General features: G+C 41.1%; 2 protein-coding genes across 6 annotated transcripts in view; one reads left to right on the top strand and one right to left on the bottom strand.

The window, feature by feature from the left end:
- KLHL29 (kelch like family member 29) overlaps positions 1–3,159 on the top strand; it is a 311,682-nt gene extending 308,523 nt beyond the window's left edge. For all 5 annotated transcript variants that reach the window (XM_082427458.1, XM_082427457.1, XM_082427456.1 and 2 more), the window contains one exon: positions 985–3,159. In XM_082427458.1, coding sequence (XP_082283584.1) covers positions 985–1,168 — 184 coding nt within the window. In that variant the 3' untranslated portion in view covers positions 1,169–3,159. The remainder of the gene's footprint in view (positions 1–984) is intronic.
- A 9,602-nt stretch (positions 3,160–12,761) lies between these two features.
- The window catches only part of ATAD2B (ATPase family AAA domain containing 2B), a 168,324-nt gene continuing 163,143 nt past the window's right edge, over positions 12,762–17,942 (bottom strand). Inside the window, exon 29 of the mRNA XM_082427415.1 lies at positions 12,762–12,993. The gene's annotated coding sequence lies outside the window, so the exon portion shown is untranslated. The remainder of the gene's footprint in view (positions 12,994–17,942) is intronic.

The following is a 17,942-nucleotide window of genomic DNA, read 5'->3' as shown; positions in this document are numbered from 1 at the left end:
ATTTAAGCTGGGTCTTGCACGAGAAGCAGGGAAAGGATATGCCGCAAGGGGAGAAGTGTGAGGGGCCCAGACGGCATGGAGCTGCGAGAGAGACAGCTGGGGGCTTCAGTGTCTGGGAGGACGTCTAGATACACATGTTCTGTCCAGGCTCAGATTTTCAGAAATGGGTGGAGACTTTGGAAGGGTTTCTGTTCAATTTCAGGGGACAGCCAAGAAGAAATGGCCATTAGCAGAAGTGAGAGAGAACTCGGGGCTGGAAGCATAGATTTGGCATCCGTGTGAAGGGGTAGCTGGGATGCAGTGAGATAGTAAGCGCAGAGGAGCAGAGAGCTGCCCGAGACAGCTTGACCAAGCCCGTGAGTGTGGCACAGGGAAGGTGCCCGGGCCACCGTCGTGACGCTGCAGAGAGCACACCGGGCCCTTGCAGCCACGGGCAGGCGGCAGTTTCAGGTCACACGTGTGAAGGAATCACAGCAGGAAGTTCTGACTCCGAGCACCTGGGCAAGGGTGAAATTCCCAGTCGAGTGGCTGATGCTCAGTTACAACTTAGCTCCTTATTATCCTGTCTGCTATCATTCCGGCGCGTCATGTTCCCAACTGGATTTGAGTGGTAGGAAGGCTCTGTCCCAGCAACACCAAAAAAATGATCCATAGAGACCCAGTGAACTGAGCCGAGCACCTGTACACAGAGGCTGCTCATCTCCCAGCCGACCTGAGTCAGCCGGGCAGGTCCTGGGACACCCAGTATGCATCAGTGTCGGCCACAGCTTGGAGGGTAGTATAGCATGGCGTCCTGATTGGTCCTGGAGGAAAGGTGTTTTTCTTACCCCCGCTGAGGTCAGAGGGCAAAGAAGAGCAGCAAGACCCCACATGACGTTTGCAAAAGGGCAGAGGCGGCCTGCGACAGGACAGGGTGCCGGGAATCTATCTCCAGGTCCCAGGTGGAAATCCAGTGTCTAAGTCTCTCCTCGCTTTCTCTGACAGTGCTGTGGTACTCGATGGCAAGATTTATGCAACTGGAGGCATTGTTAGCAGTGAGGGGCCTGCCCTGGGCAACATGGAAGCCTATGAGCCTGCAACCAACACGTGGGCCCTCCTCCCCCACATGCCCTGCCCCGTGTTCAGACACGGCTGCGTCGTGATAAAGAAATATATTCAAAGCGGCTGACATCAGCGGAAAGCCCACGCCGAGACTGTGGACAGACACGTCTGGTGAGGCAAATGCTACTCACAAAGATCAACTTTCAGCAACACCAATAAGAAGCCGACCAACACAATCAAGGAACTCACTATGCTACACATTTTGAATACCGTCTACATTGAATGTAGGAAATCATCCTCGCCTTTGGGGAAAATGAGGGAGTAGCCTCCGGGCAGCAGGAACCGCGACTGAGCGAGCGAGCTGGGCCTCGGGGCTCCTGCAGAGGCACTTGCTCTGAACGGAGGCGCTCACTCTGCCCGGTGCAGTAGTTTCACATATTTTTCAACTGGGAGAGAGAAGCCGTTTTTTCCTTCCTGCAGGGCAAGCTTGATCCCCAGCCAACCATAGATCAGTTATCCTATGACAATATTAGGCGTCAGGCTCTCTTGGAATAAGATCAAAGTGTCCTTATCACTTTGATTCCTACTTTTGTTTTTAACCAATCTACGCTTTCAGTGGCCGAGGGAAAACAAGGGACAATACTATGTATGGGGCCTGAGGCCTAGGCGGCCGCTGGTCCCCACTGGGTCGAAGATAAGTCCAGGCTCTTTGCGGAGCCAGATGTGACTGGAGCGGCGGCAGCCGTGCGGACAGCTAGGGAGAACCGTCTGTCCCTTCACAGGGTTTCCTACCATGCTTTTGCTGGAGAAGGACAAGGTGATTGTGCTAGCTTTCTCTTATCCCATATGAATTATTTAGATTTCCAAGGCATTTTCTTGATAAACAAAAGGCTATTTTTAAGTACCGAGAGAAGGAGGCGGCCACGAGAGGGATAACGCGGGAATTCCCAAAGCTCTTTGTAGGTAGTGCCAGAGTGGGGCATTTGCTCTAATTTTTCTATGTTCAGAATAGAGGATCTCTCCTGGGTGGGGGGTGAATGCCCCCGTTTTATTTTTAGAAAAAAGTAACTCCCAGACAGCCCCGTAAAAGCCGTGCCTCGTGGAAGCATTGTCATAGAGAGACAACTCTGCTCCTGAAGGAAACCAGTTCTGGCTCGTGATACCAGTTCAGCTCCCTCCATGAGGTAAAGCTGAGGACCCAGGCCAGGTTGGAAGGGAAGGAGGGAGAATACATGTCTACAAAGCACAGGAGACTATTTTTGATATTTATAGCTATATATTAAGGCACCTGCCACAAAGAGCTCTCAGGATGGGGACAGCCTTCTCAGACGAGCCGTGACAGCCAAGGCCTGAGGGGCAAGAGGAGAATCGCTCTTCTAGTAGCAGCTTAACCCCAGCAGGGGGGCCAGAAGGGAGGCCACCCCGTGGCTCACAGAGGAAGGCCTTCCCTCTAGTCCTCAGACCCTCAAACCTCACGTGGTGACCAGTTTCCGTTCCAGGGCACGAAGGAGGCAGCCGCCACTGCTGTGCTGTTTCGCTGAAGTTGGTACCAAATACACATTTACCATTTTTATACCTGGTAAGTCGACTTGCCGTCATTTCATCATAAAAACCACTTATAAGGAGAAAAGGACAGGACACGCTCTCCATCTTTCAGTATTTAATGACACAAAGTCCCAATGTCGGGCATCAACTTCTAGCACTACAAGTGTGGCTCCCACTTGGACAAGATACCGAGCTTCGTTATGCAGTTTTTAATATTATTATTTATTCTTTTAAAAAGTAATAAGCACAAAACTACATACGTTGTATGTCATTTAAAGTATTTATGTCAAACAGGGTGCAAGTGTGAACCCAAGGACTGGAGCACAAGTGTCTAACTGCCTGGGGCAGGGCCATGTCAGCGTTGGTGGGCGTCTACCTCCAAAGGAGGTGCTAGTGGTCAGCGAGACTCAACACAGACGACACTGAAATCCTGTTCTCTCCTCAGTTATCACACTGGAGCAAAACTGGCTATTTCTGTGAATGACATAAAACAGGGTTCTCTGTAACGGTGTTGTACATAGTATATGTTTATTGTTAAGTTCTTGTTATAATAAATATATTTATAGATCTAGACTCGGAAGCCAATGTAATGCCTCTGTGTGCCACTGTCCTTGCCACCGAGATGAGAAACCCCAGTGCAGGCCTGTGCCACCTCTCCCATCAGCTGTCTGGGCTCTGTTACAGACTTGAATGCACATCTTGGTGATCATAAAGGATAGGACTCCTCAGCGAGGGAATGAGTGTACAGGGCTGAAAGGCAAGAATAAAGGGCAATTAAAGGTCAAAGCTGAAAGGGACTTGCAAACACTCTGGCATCGACTCTGAGGATCTCCCTTCAGTTTAAGTGCTCTTATTACACTTGTGCAACTGAAAACTTCAAAAAGTTAGCTTCCCCCTGGTCTGCTTCCTGTGCCAGAGGCTGTCCTGCAGAACTGTGACAAATCCACATGGCAACTCCACGCCATCAGCCTGAGAAGAGACGCAACACCCTTCCTTCAGGAAGAACAAGTTGTGACTGCCATTCTAAAATCCAATCGGGGGGCTTCCCTGCCTTCTTCAGTCCCGCCTGAGGCTGTTCTCTAACGTGTTGTATAGATCGGCTTTGCTCTCCTAAGGATACCCACGCAAAGCCCAGGGCAAAAGCGTAGAACACCAGATGGGATTGCTCCCTCTCTTCCATGGAAAGACTTTAGATTTAACGGATTAGTAGGAGAAGGTAGATTTACCAGCATTTTACCCAAGGGAAGAGCCCCACACCCTTAATCCCCAAATCTCACCAAGACCTAGTACCTCCTTGCAAGAAAAAAATCGGAAGAAGGTAGGTTGGGGTGGGTGGGACTAGGAGTTCTCAGAGAACTCGGCTGAGGCCTTATGATGAGTGGACCACACACTTGCCAAAAATATCTGCACTGGTACCTTCACAACACCAGTCTTAGAGGAAAGGATGGAGAATGTCTAGAAGATTCCAATAACGAAGAGCTAAAATTATAAGCTAAATTATAAGCTAAAATTATAAAAACCAAGCAATTGGACTTCCTGGTGGCACAGTGGTTAAGAATCCACCTGCCAATGCAGGGGACATGGGTTCAAGCCCTGGTCCAGGAAGATCCCACATGCCGCGGAGCAACTAAGCCCGTGTGCCACAACTACTGAGCCTGCGCTCTAGAGCCCGTGAGCCACAACTACTGAGCCCACGTGCCACAACTACTGAAGCCCGCGCACCTAGAGCCCGTGTTCCACAACAAAGAGAAGCCACCACAATGAGAGGCCCGTGCACTGCAACGAAGAGTAGCCCCTGCTCGATGCAACTAGAGAAAAGCCCGCATGCAGCAACGAAGACCCAACGCAGCCAAAAATAAATAAATAAATAAATTCATTACGAAAAAAAAAAACAACAAAAAAACCAAGCAATAGTTTTGTTACCTCCTTCTTTCTCTACTCTGTTTGCCTAAATCAAAGGAAATATGTTCTCTGGGTCTATGAAGAGTCTGTGTACTTACCATAGAAGGCATGTGTGTTTGCTGTTATTAGGCACCCATGTAACCATGGGGAGAGTCTCTCGTGTTGGACTCAAGGCACTACCATCAGACCTGGCATGGATGGTGAGGAAATTCACTGTGACAGCCACAAACAGGAGATGGATCACACTGTGTGTGTGTGTGTGTGAGAGAGAACTTAAAAAAAACAAAAACTCAATGCTAAAATAAGAAGAAAACAGGAAAAATATTTGCAGTCCATATGACAAAAGATTAATATCTTCATTAAAGAGGCCATGTAATTCAATTAGAAACTGTTAAGGGATTCCAACTGTTAAATAGGTCATGAACAGACCCTTCAAAGAGGAAACATACAACAAAAAGTTCAACATTGATAATTATTAAATAATGAAAGTTAAATAATTAGGTAACATCTTTACCTAACTAAATGAGCTTCCCAAACCTAAAAATAAAGGGAGGGGTGAGGGGCGCTGATGAAGAGCAGTGAAACTCCTGTGTAGCACCAAGGGCTCTGTAAACTGAAATGGGTCTCAGAAAGCAATGTGGCAGGTGCCATGTATCAAGAGCCTAAAGAGTACCTGACCCAGTAAATCCACTTCTGGGCGTCCATCAGGAAGTAATGCAAACTATGGAAAAAGTCATATAACAACTAGCTCCCACTTGACACTAACTATTACCAGACACCATGCTAAGCACTTAAAGCACTGAATCCTCATAATGCTACCAGACAGGTACTAAAGACATGCAGCAATATAGAAAACATTAGAAGAGGGGGATAAAAAGGAAGATTCATATTTGTATATGATTGTGGTTATGTAAGATATGTATATAATGATATATAAGCTATATATATACACACACAAAGATTTGTAAAATATGTATATTAAAATAACCAGATGTACAGTCATAAAACTACTATTAATTGAACTGATGGAATTGTGGGCAATTTTCTTTCTCTCTTCTCCAAAATGTATATAAAGTGATGACATTACTTTTATAATAAAGATATAGATATATATATATATTTTTTAATGGGGAATGAAGGACAGAAAGTAATCTTTCTCCTATATTTTAGTCTGAGAAATTCTCAAAGATCAATTCCTATCTTGGACACCATAATCAATGGAGAAGTTAAAAGCGTTCAGAATAATGTAACAAAGAATTTTGAATTAGAAAATAGATTTCCAGTAATAATCAAGACTTTTTTTTAAAACCTAAAGGCTAGGGGTGAATGGATTATATCTTTCAGTGCGTGAAGATTTGCATGAAACAAATGAACACCACCACTTCTCTGTGTTCTTGGAAGGTCAAGAAAGATGAAAAAGACAATAATAAAGAAGAAAAAATTCTAGTTCAGCAAAAGGATACATGTATTAGTGCAAAACTCTGCAATAAGTTACCAAGATCCTTGTGAAGTTCTTTTCTAATTAAACCTCAATAATATATAACATAATTGCATACATTATCCCATTTTATCCTCTCAGCTACCCTAAAAGGCATAGGGCATCATCTTCACTCTTTAAGAGGAAACAATATCAAGAAAGTTAAGTGATTTGTGCAGTAATAGTTGTGCCCCAGGTGTTCTCCATGCACTATCGCATTTGATGCTCGTCACAGTCCTGCAGAGGATGGTTATCCCTGCTGCACAGGTGAGACCACAGGTTCCAGATGTGAAGCAGAGTCCGTCTAAAGCACATCAGTATCCAAAACCCTGCTCAGTGGGCCTCCAGAGAGGCTGCGCTACATCATACGGTCTCTTCAAGGCTGCCTGGAACTGTGTAGCTCTTATGGCTCCAAGACTAAGGCTCCTTCCTCCTCCCCAAGCTACCTCAGACACCTGTATTAAGAAAACAGAGAATTCTGTGACTATAAGAGACATTCAGCTCTGTGTTAGATACAGTCCTCTTTAGAAGCAATTTTTGAAATACCTGGTTAGAGTCTCAATAACACACTGGCTTCCTCCATTGAAGGCTTGGCTTTACACAGGAAACTTGGCTTTGGGGGAAAGAAAGAGGCCTCTGACTAAGATATCATTTCTGCCTCATTTGAAACTCCTCCTGTGAGCCTTCACTCTGCTGTGAAGTCTTAAGGAGTTCCTTACCTTCTTGCTGACCCCAAACCTGGTCAGGGAGAGTAAAGGAAAGGGGAGAACAGCATTAACACTGGCTGCACCATCCTCAGTCCCAAAGGGCATACCATGACCTTGCCACCCAAGGAGGTAGAAGGTCAAAGAGCTGACTAGAATGAGGACCCAACTCCAGGAAGTCTGCCTTTTCCACATGATGGCAAAAATTAGACAATCCAAAAATCTGTCTTTATCTTCCCAAATTTATAATCCATGTGCTCTGCTGCCCTCTATGTAACACTTGGCAAGTCACCTGGGTGTCTTTCCTCATGAAAGGTGAGTACAGCCTTTGAGTGGATCAAATTAGGTCAATAAGACTACATTCTCTGCAGGCAGGGGTCATGTCCTCTTACCTTCCCCCACAGGGCACCTCACCCTGATGAGTAGTGACAGCCAGATTCTATTGGCAGCATGAAAATGTTTTGAGTTATGAAAAATATAAAGGCAAGGCCACAATTTTGTGCACTGCTTTAGCCATCCCTGTTATCTACAGATGACTAAAGAAACAATAGTTTTTGTTAAAGGGTTTTTATTTACCGTGTGTATAGATTTCCGTCATTCTTGGAGAAGTTAGTCACTGCTAGCGCAAACCTAGGCACCACCGGATCCATCAGCCCTGTCGACTTTGCATCCCTGGTGGTAAAAATCAGTCCTTGAAGCTCTTCAGTTCACTCCCTACATTCTCTGGTACCTCTCTATTACTACTGCCCTATTTTAAGCCCTTATTTCTCCTTAGTTGTTGCTATTATATCTTCTTTTTATAGGTTTTATTTAAATAACAGCTTTATTAACATATAATTCACATATGATAAAATGCACCCTTTTAAAGTATATAATTCAGTGGTTTTTAGAATATTCACAGAGTTGAGCAACCATCACCACTATTTAATTGCAGAACATTTTTATCATCTCAGAAAGAAACCTGGGAGTTCAGGGTTTTAGTGGCACAAGCCACCCGTCTCCTTGCATGGCCCTGCAATAAACTTTTCTCTGTTCCAAAAAAAGAGAAACCTGTATCCATTAGCAATCACTCTCTATTTCCCCCACCCCCAGCACATGGCAACCACAAATCTACTTTCTGTTTCTATGGATTTGCCTATTATGGACGTTTCATATAAATTGAATCACACAATATGTGTTCTTTTATTTCTGGCTTCTTTCACTTACCATCGTGTTCTCAAGATTCACCCATGTTGTAGTAGGTACTAGTACTACATTCCTTTTTTATGGCCAAATAATATTCCATTGAAGGGATATATATATATATATATATATATATATACACACATACATATATATATATATTAAAATGGATACATTTTGTTTAACCATTCACCAACTGATCGGCATTTGGGTTCCTTCCTCATTTTAACCATTAATAATGCAGCTATAAACAATCGTGTACAAGGGTTTGAGATTAAATAAATTTGGGAAATGCTGGGTTTAACAAAGTTAAACAGGTTTCTTTATGACAGAACTTCTGTGTCAAGAACACAGTAACACTGGGGGAGAATAGATACGTGTGTATGTATGGCCGAGTCACTTTGCTGTGCACCTGAAACTATCACAACATTGTTAATCAGCCATACTCCAATATAAAAAAAAAAAAAAAAAGAACACAGTAACAGTCATTACAATTTTACTAAAGTGGATACACAAGATAGGGTTTTCCAAGCTTATTTGGCCACAAATTGCCCCCCACCTCCCAAATCTAGAAAACTTTTTTTCTTTACTAAATTATGACACAAGCTCAAATAGTTACATGGGATTCTGGGGTCAATACATTCTTTCATCTTCGAAAGAAGCACATCAGAAAGTAAAGGTAATATTGTGAAATATTCTGAAGCAAATTCTAGTTTAAAACTGTCAAAATATTTCTTAAGAAAAATTGATACATTTTTATATGGTAGCAGAAGACATGAGATCAGTATTCTTTGATATGAACAAAATACTTTTCCTGAATACAGCAAAATATGTTTCACCGCAATTTTCTAAGTTCCAAAAAGACTTTAGCATCTCTTACACTGCAATGTAAAAACACTGAAAAAATGGAAATAATCACACAATAATAACCATTCTACACAACTAAAATACCCAACCCACACATCTAATGATAGTTGCAAAAGTGTGACCTGACAATTTCTGGAAAAGACTCTTGGGCATTTTGTATTTTATTAATCTTGAACAACATGACAATCTTCTCAACAAGTCAGCTGCAGCAGAGAACAAAGACATCCATCATTTGTCCCATCAATATTTAAAATTCAAAACTTTCACATTAATTCCAATATTCTCATTAAAATATATTAAAACATAAAAATTTTCTAATATCTGTTTAGATTAACATTTGTGTTAATAGTGAGACAAAGTTTCATCCAATTCCAGCTATAAAATCTTGAGCATGTCTCAGAAACAAAGAGCTCTTTGATGATCTTTTGCTTTTTTGTTTCTGTGGATATATGTTCAGTTCAAACAATGTGGAAATTAAGTGTAAAAAAAACATTCCAAAGATGTGAAACTGATTTTTTACAGTGTGATAGGCAATTACTCCTTTCTTTGCTACAAACTCCATTTAAAACAATCTTATTAATGAAATTTCTTTATTAAACCATGGTAAACTACACAACTGACAGCTTACTGATGTTTCCTTTAAATATGTGAAGTAATTTGAGACTTCCCACCACAAATAACTTTTTCAGTAACATTTTAAGTATAATGTTACTTGTGGATTGTCACATTTCTTTTTAAAAGGACATTCTGTTTGCAAAGGCTTGTTAAAATACTTTGCACTTATTAAAATGCTAAAATAGAAATTTGTAATTATTTCCAACACTTTCCCAAGGAAATTTAAGATATAAGCAAAGTAACTCTACACAATGTTTAGAAATAATGCTATCTCATATCAAAATTAATTTTGCTTTTTTGCCATAATGAGACATTAGAAAAGCTCTGTACTCTACATAGATAGCCATAGACATATGACTCAGGCTATTCATGTGTTTTTTTAATTAACAGCACCAAAGTTTCTTAAACCTGTGGTTTTACTGATGGCTCTTCAGGTACTGTGACAACATAGGATTTTGGAATAATGCTTACTGATTTACCATTTGTTGAGAAACTGGAAATTTGAGAGCATTTACTAACTTACTAGGGATCAAACATATTAAACTGCACCTGACACTAGACCTTTTTTAAAAAAAACCTGTTCTACCTAAGAAATCTTAAACTCTGTGCTCTGACGAAAGTCTCCATCCAATACATTCATGACTCCTCCCACTGTATTTGCTCTTTAGTTTCATTTCAGACATTCAGTCCTTAGATCCTTTCCATTGTCTCCCAATTTAGTAACCTCACTTTGGTTTCATTTCCATGCTTAGCCAGGAACGAAATTCCTTTCCCAAAGTTACCTCATCCCCCTAACGTTCTGGTCCTTCAGTTGGACCAACAAGCCTAATTATAGTCCTAATCCAATCATCAGCCTCCTCTGAGACTTCATTCGGGGTGACACCTACAAGGGGGGAAAACCCACATTCACATAGGCTGGCACCACTGCTAATACATGGCGCCCACACTCACCTGTGCCCTCACCTTATTCTCATCTGTTCCTGGAGAACTCCCTTCCCTCTTTCCATCAGTGACTTCTAAACCTTCACTTCTCCCCCTTATATTTCTTACTTAGAACCCTTCACTCTTATCAGAAGAGCACAACTTTACATCGAAATAACTAATGCGGAGGATGATGGCAAGTGACAATACAGTTTTTAAAATCTTCCTGAATTGACCATTAAAAACAGAGAAACCGGGGCTTCCCTGGTGGCGCAGTGGTTGAGAATCCGCCTGCCAATGGAGGGGACACGGGTTCGATCCCTGATCCGGGAAGATCCCACATGCCGTGGAGCAACTAAGCCCGTGTGCCGCAACTACTGAGCCTGTGCTTTAGAGCCCATGCACCACAACTACTGAGCCCATGCACCACAGCTACTGAGCCCACGTGCCACAACTACTGAAGCCTGTGCGCCTAGAGCCTGTGCTCCACAACAAGAGAAGCCACCGCAATGAGAAGCCCGCGCACTGCAACGAAGAGTAGCCCCTGCTCGCAGCAACTAGAGAAAGCCCGCGCGCAGCTGCAAAGACCCAACGCAGCCAAAAATAAATAAATAAACAAACAAACAGAGAAACCAGGGTAAAACATTCAAAGACTCGTGGATAGCATCTAAAACAAAACTAAGTAACAAGGAATCTCCAGAGCTCCAAATCCCAAGTGAGTGGGGTCAAACCGCTGACACCTACGAGACTGTGGTACATGTGTGAGCACGAAAGCAGAGGAGAGGCACTGGCATCTTAGGAAAGTAAGAACCTGCACAGGTACTCAGGCGGGGAGTGAGGGGGGCACTGACGAGAGCACCTGACATTGAGAGTAGTTTGCACCCTCTAGTTCTCAGGTGAGGGTAAGTGTTCTGTGGGAACTACTAGCCTTGTGAAAATTCTCAAAACGAATCAGCCAAAGCCCCGTTTCAGGCCCAAACCCCAAACTAAGACAAAACTACTAGGGATAGAATCTAAACTGAACAGCACAGGGACAAAAGAGAAATCCAGATAAAATAGGGGAGGGGAACAAAGTAAGCAGATTTCACAGAAATAACGGAAGAGAGAGCTCTAGAGCCATAAAATTCAGGCTTCCTTGTAAAAGTTCAAGGAAAGTAATTTCATATAAAAAATGAGGAACTTTTGTGTGGATTGAGGGAAAATCCCACATAAATATATTACAAGAAAAAACTTTAAAAGGAGAAAGCTACCCCTACAGGCAATAAAGGCCCTCCAGAGAAATGTGCCTACAAAATACAGGAAAACTATAACCTACTATTTCAAAACAAGCAAAAGGACAAAAAAAAAAATAGAAGAATGAAAGAACAATGTAAACCAAAATTAGAAAAACTTACAAAGGATGTGAAATAACTCAGAAAGAAAAAAAATCATGTTAGAAATGTACACTAAAGTAGAAAGAACATAAGAGTCAATTTAAAAAAAAAATAGATAATGCCTTAAGACAAACAGAACGGAAGAAAAGGCAGGAAATTTTTTTTTTAAATAAATTTATTTATTTTTGGTGCGTTGGGTCTTCATTGTTGCACGCGGGCTTTTCTCTAGTTGTGGCGAGCAGAGGCTACTCTTCGTTGCGGTGCGCAGGCTTCTCATTGCAGTGGCTTCTCTTGTAGCGGAGCACGGGCTCTAGGCGCGCGGGCTTCAGTAGTTGTAGCTCGCGGGCTCTAGTGCGCAAGCTCAGTAGTTGTGGCTCACGGGCTTAGTTGCTCCGTGGCATGTGGGATCTTCCCGGACCAGGGATCGAACCCGTCTCCCCTGAATTGGCAGGCAGATTCTCAACCACTGCGCCACCAGGGAAGCCCAGGAAATTTTTTTAAAGTAACAAAGAAATGAAGACATTCCTGGTTCTGGTTAAGACTGAGTAAGCATACTCCACTGTATCTCTCCCACTGTTTACAACTAAAAGTCCACATAAAACAATATAATTAATTGCTAAGGGCTCTGAAAAATAAACAAAGCATGTGAACTCAGTGGGAAATTCAAAACTCAAACAATGACCCACATAGTAGTGAGTTCCCTGGTTTGCCTTTTATCACCTATATCCCCCAGCTTACACTAGGGAAACCAGAATCTCAGAAGAAAAATGGTCTCTCTACATCCTCCAGACCCAAACCCAGGTGAGCCTCAGTAATGAATCAGCCTCCTCATGGCAGCAGTGATGGTGATATTTTTTCTCTTTCTATCCAGATACGCAGAAAAGGGGGCTTTGGGGAACCTGACAGTGAGGGAGAAGATCACAAAGAGTAGGGAATGGAGAATGAGGCCCTTTAAATTACTGTCTGAGATCCTGAGTTGCACATGCATAGGACTGACCAGGATCAATGGAGCAAAGGCTGTGAGATCCAAACTACAGCAGAGACCACCCTCACGTCCTGAAAGTCCGGCCCCTGCATGGTGCACATAGGAAGCTGTATTAGTTTCCTATTGCTGCTATAAAAAATTTCTACAGGTTAGTGGCTTAGGACAACACAAATCTATTATTTTATGGTTCTGGAGGTCAGAAGTCTAAATGGGTCTTATGAGCCAAAATTAAGGTGTCAACAGATCTGTGTTCCTTCCTGGAGCTCTAGAAAAAAATCTTTTTTCCTTCCCTTTTTCGGCTTCTAGAGGCTGCCTGCATTCCTTGGCTCAGGGCTCCTTCCTCCATCTTCAAAGCATATCACTCCAAATACCAGTGGTTGTCTGGGCAGAGAGCAGGGAATGAACAGGTGGAGCACAAGAGACTTTTAGGGCAGTGAAGTTAGTCTTAATGATACTGCAGTGATGGATACATGTCGTTATACATCTGTCAAAACTCATAGAAAGTACAATACAAAGAGTGAGCCCTAATGTAAACTATGGGCTTTAGTTAATAATAATGTATCTATATTTGCTCATAAATTGTAACAAATGTACCACAGTAATGCAAGATGTTAATAATGGGAAAATGGGGGTGGTAGGTAAGGGGATATAAGGGAACTCTGTACTTTACACTCAATTTTTCTCTAAACCTAAAACTGCACACACACAAAAGTCTATTGTTTCTTTTAAAAAAGCAATGTGCAAAGGAATATCTATAACAACTCCCTTCTTTGTAAGAATAAAGGGGGAAAATAAGAAACTATACATGCAACTTTATTTTAGCAAAAGAAACAGCAGGCAGATAAAGAGAAACTAATGAGGTTGTTTACCTTCCATAGTGAAAGGGATAGGAGCAGTGATACTTCTCTGGATCTAACTATTTTGCACAGTCATGACTTTTGTAAATATGTTAATGTTTTACATACTAAAACACATAAACAACAAGAATAAGAGGGACATTAAAACTGAACACACAAAAAAAACCAAAAGAACCTAACTATATTTCAAAGAATAACACAACCAGAGTAGATGGGCATAGAGGAGATTAACTGAAGTAACTTTTGAACACAGTATTTAGACTATATGCCCTCAGGCTAAAGACAAAAAGCACTATAAACAGAATTTGAACTCTACTTAGTAGTTTGAGGGTTTTTTTTGGTAGTATGGGCTAACTTATCTAACTACCTTTTATGTAATTAAGAATTTAGAAAATAAATACATATATTCAGGATAAAGGAGCTATCTTTCTTGTTGGAGAAGGAAGTTACATATATGGAAAGATGACAGGCCAGGGCAAAGGAAAGTAAAATGATGGGAAAAGACGTACCATAAAAACACTAATTTAAAAAAAATTGAAGTAGCCATATTAATAACAGACAAAGAAGACTCTGAACAAGGATAATTACAAGGGATAAAGAGGAATATTACATAATGATAAGCAGTTCAATTCACCACGAAGACATAACAATTTTAAATGTGTATACAACTAACAATAGAGGGTCAAGCTATAAGAAGCAAAAACTGACAGAACTGAAAGGAGAAATAGACAAATCTACAGTTATGGCTGGGGAGTTCAACACTCCTCTCTTAGTAATTAATACAAGTAGACAGAAAATCAACAAGGATACAGAAGATCTAAACACCATGAGCAACCAATGTTATCTAACTAAAATTTATAGAACCCTCCATCCAACGACGACAGAATACACATTTTTTTTCAGGTCGACATAAAACACTAATGAAGGCAGATCAAATTTTAAGCAAACCAGAATAAATTTAAAAGAATTAAAATCATACTGACTATGTTGACTGCACCAGAATTAAATGAGAAGTCATTAACACAAAATCTGGGAAATTCCAAATATTTGCAAACTAAACAATACACATTTAAATAATCCAAGAGTCAAGAGGAAATTTCAAGGTAAAATAGAAAATATTTTGAAATGAATGAAAAGGAAAATACAACATTTCAGAAATGTGTGGGATGCAGCTAAAGAAGTGCTTATAAATTTTTAACATTAAGTGATTACATTAGAAAAGAAAAGAAGTCTCAAACCAATAATCTAAACTTTCAGTTTAAGAAACTAAACACAAAAGAAGAAGAAGGAAGGAAATAAACTTAAGGGCAGAAATCAGAAAAATGAAAGAGAAAATGGAAAAAATAGGAAAAATCCATGAAACCTAAAACTAGTTTTTTGAAAAGATGAATAAAAACAGACTGACTGAGCAAGGGAAAAAAAAAGAGAGCAAGAGAGAAAAGACATGAATTGCCAATATCAGGAACAAAAGAGGAGATAGTGCTACAGACACAACAGAGATCAAAAGCTAACGAAGACTAATATAATAGGGTTGTGTCCAGAGGACTCAGGAACCAACTTGAAAAGGTTCCCACAGGCCAGAGATTGGACCATTTTAGCAGGAATAAGCATAATAATGGCAGTGCATTGAAATATATTAAATAGGCTTAAATCTATGAATTCATAATGATACCAAGAAAACAAATTCTTCACCTGTGGATGGGGACATCATTCATTTTTTTTAAATCAATTAATTTATTTGTTTTCATGTTTGGCTGTGTTGGGTCTTCGTTGCTGTGCGCGGGCTTTCTCTAGTTGCAGTGAGTGGGGGCTACTCTTCATTGTGGTGCACGGGCTTCTAATTGTCGTGGCTTCTCTTGTTGCAGAGCACAGGCTCTAGGCGTGTGGGCTTCAGTAGTTTTGGCTCATAGGCTCTAGAGTGCAAGCTCAGTAGTTCTGGTACACAGGCTTAGTTGCTCCGCGGCATGTGGGATCTTCCCGGACCAGAGATCAAACCTGTGTCCCGTGCATTGGCAGGCGGATTCTTAACCCCTGCACCATCAGGGAAGCCCCCATCATTCATCTTTAAAACTGGTTAATAAAGGTAAAGAATCAAACTTGGGACTTCCCTGGTGGTACAGTGGATAAGAATCCGTGCTCCCAATGCAGAGGGCCCGGGTTCAATCCCTGGTCAGGGAACTAGATCCCACATGCACGCCGCAGCTAGATCACATGCCACAACTAAGGAGCCCACCTGCCACAACTAAGGAGCCAGCGAGCTGCAACTAAGGACCCCGCCTGCCACAACTAAGACCTGGTGAAACCAAATAAATAAAAAATTTTAAAAAAGAATCAAACAATAATCCTACCTTTCCTATATGATTTGCACTACTGAATAACGGATAATAGACAAGGCAATAATAAATTAGTAAGGAGTGATTTCATTAGAACTCACCATTTGCAAACTCTAATGAATTAAGGTATCTAGGCGTTGAGTATCGATTACTGCTAACGTCACAAAAAGAACGACAACCAGGTACTATGTGCCTCCAAGCAGAAGAACACACTCATTATCACTTATAAAGTAGTCTCGCACAAAATAATAAAATAATACCAGAATCTGATTAGGCCTCTAGATTAGTGCTATCCAATAGAAACACAGTGCAAGCCACATGTTTTGTTTGTTTGTTTTGGCTGCGCCATGTGGTATGCAGGATCCTAGTTCCCCAGCCGGGGATTGAACCCACACCTCCTGCAGTGGAAGCGCGGAGTCCCAACCACTGGACCACCAGGAAAGTCCCACACGTGTGTTTTCAAATAACCACATCACAAGAGAAAAAAGAACTAGATAGAAAGTATGTTTTAATACATTTAATATATCCAAGGTACTATCATTAAAATACACAATCAATATAAAAACAATGATATTTTCATATTATTTTTGAAATTAGTCTTTAAAATAGGTGTGCATTTTACACTTATAGCATATCTCAGTTTGGACTAGCCACATTTCAAGCGCCCAATAGCCACATGTGGCTGGCGGCTACCATATCGGACAGCACAGCTCTAGATCCAAGCACCAATTTATGGGAAATACAGAGGACAAACAAACATGTTAGCTTCACCAAAGGGATTCAATCAGCAAAATCCAGACTCTGGGAAATTCAACAGGTCAAAACTGGTTTCTTCAACAAACTAATGACAAGGAAAAAAGAGAAGGAGGAGGAATCTGTAGATTAAGATATTTTAAAGACAAAAGGAAAAAAAAGGCAGGAAAAACTTAAATGTAGATTAAGATATTTTAAAGACGAAAGGGGAAAAAAAAGGCAGGAAAAACTTAAATGTCTAGAAATACACACAGGTGATAAAACTATAAGAAAGGCAAAAACATATCATAAATGTTAGAATAGTGGTTACATTTGGGGAGAAAAAGAGGGTTTTAATTGGAATGGAGCACATGGAAAGCTTCTGGCTTGGCTGACAAAGTGTTATTTTCTTTACTTGGGTGGTGGTTACATCTTATAACAGTTTATGATAAGCTACACATTTGTTTTAAGCAATTTTCCATATCTGTTATGTTTTATAATAAAAAGGTATAAATTCAATACATACATAAATATTTGATAGGAAAAGTTTGACACAATCAGGTATTAATTTCCTAAGCTTCACAATATCCTATCCAGTCCCCAAACTTACCACGTCCATCTGTACCCCCAGTTTCTGGTATTCAAGAATAAAAAATCCTTACTCTTATTCAAGACCAACACTGCCACCTATGTTTCTGATTTTATCCCCCCCCCCATCTTTTCTGAAATCTTGATCCATTAATTATCACCTCTTCCAAATCTTCGACCTCCACCTTTCTATTGAGGCAATACAGGATAATGGTAAGTAACTGCGCTATTGTGTCAGAATCCCAGGGTTCAAATTCTTTCTGCTCTTTACTAGCGGTCAGTCATGTATCAGTAATAATCTCTGTGATTAACTCTCCTCATCAGTGAAATGAGGAAAACAGTATCTATTTCATAGGGTTGATGTGAAGAGTAAATGAGTTAACAGGTGTAATGCCCTCAGAAGAGGACCCGGAATCCAGCACCTTTTCAATAAATGTTAGCTACCTCCACCACTGCTACCATCATCTCCATTCCTTCAGTGTATAACATGCTCAGTCTTTTTCACTTTTATCAAAATCCTTTCCTCAACCCTGTGTACCTCTCTAGTTATGCTCTCACTCCTTCCCTTTTTCCTGAAAACAGCAAAGATTACCAAACTGTCATATCTACTGGCAATGTTTTAGTATATATTTCATTGGTCTCCACTGGAGCATTTGATACTGTTGTCCATTTTAAATATAAAATTTTCTCCTTGAGTTTGGTGACACCACTCTGTTGGTAGTGCTGCTTTTGAGAAGGTATGATCGGTCTCCTTTGTAAGAGACATCCTCTAGTGCTGTTTATACAATTTTGTTCCTCTATGTACCATTTTCATTCTGCT

Source organism: Balaenoptera physalus (assembly GCF_965194825.1).
Source record: "Balaenoptera physalus genome assembly, chromosome: 15".
NCBI lineage: Eukaryota > Metazoa > Chordata > Mammalia > Artiodactyla > Balaenopteridae > Balaenoptera > Balaenoptera physalus.
This window is presented reverse-complemented; position numbering and strand designations above follow the sequence as displayed.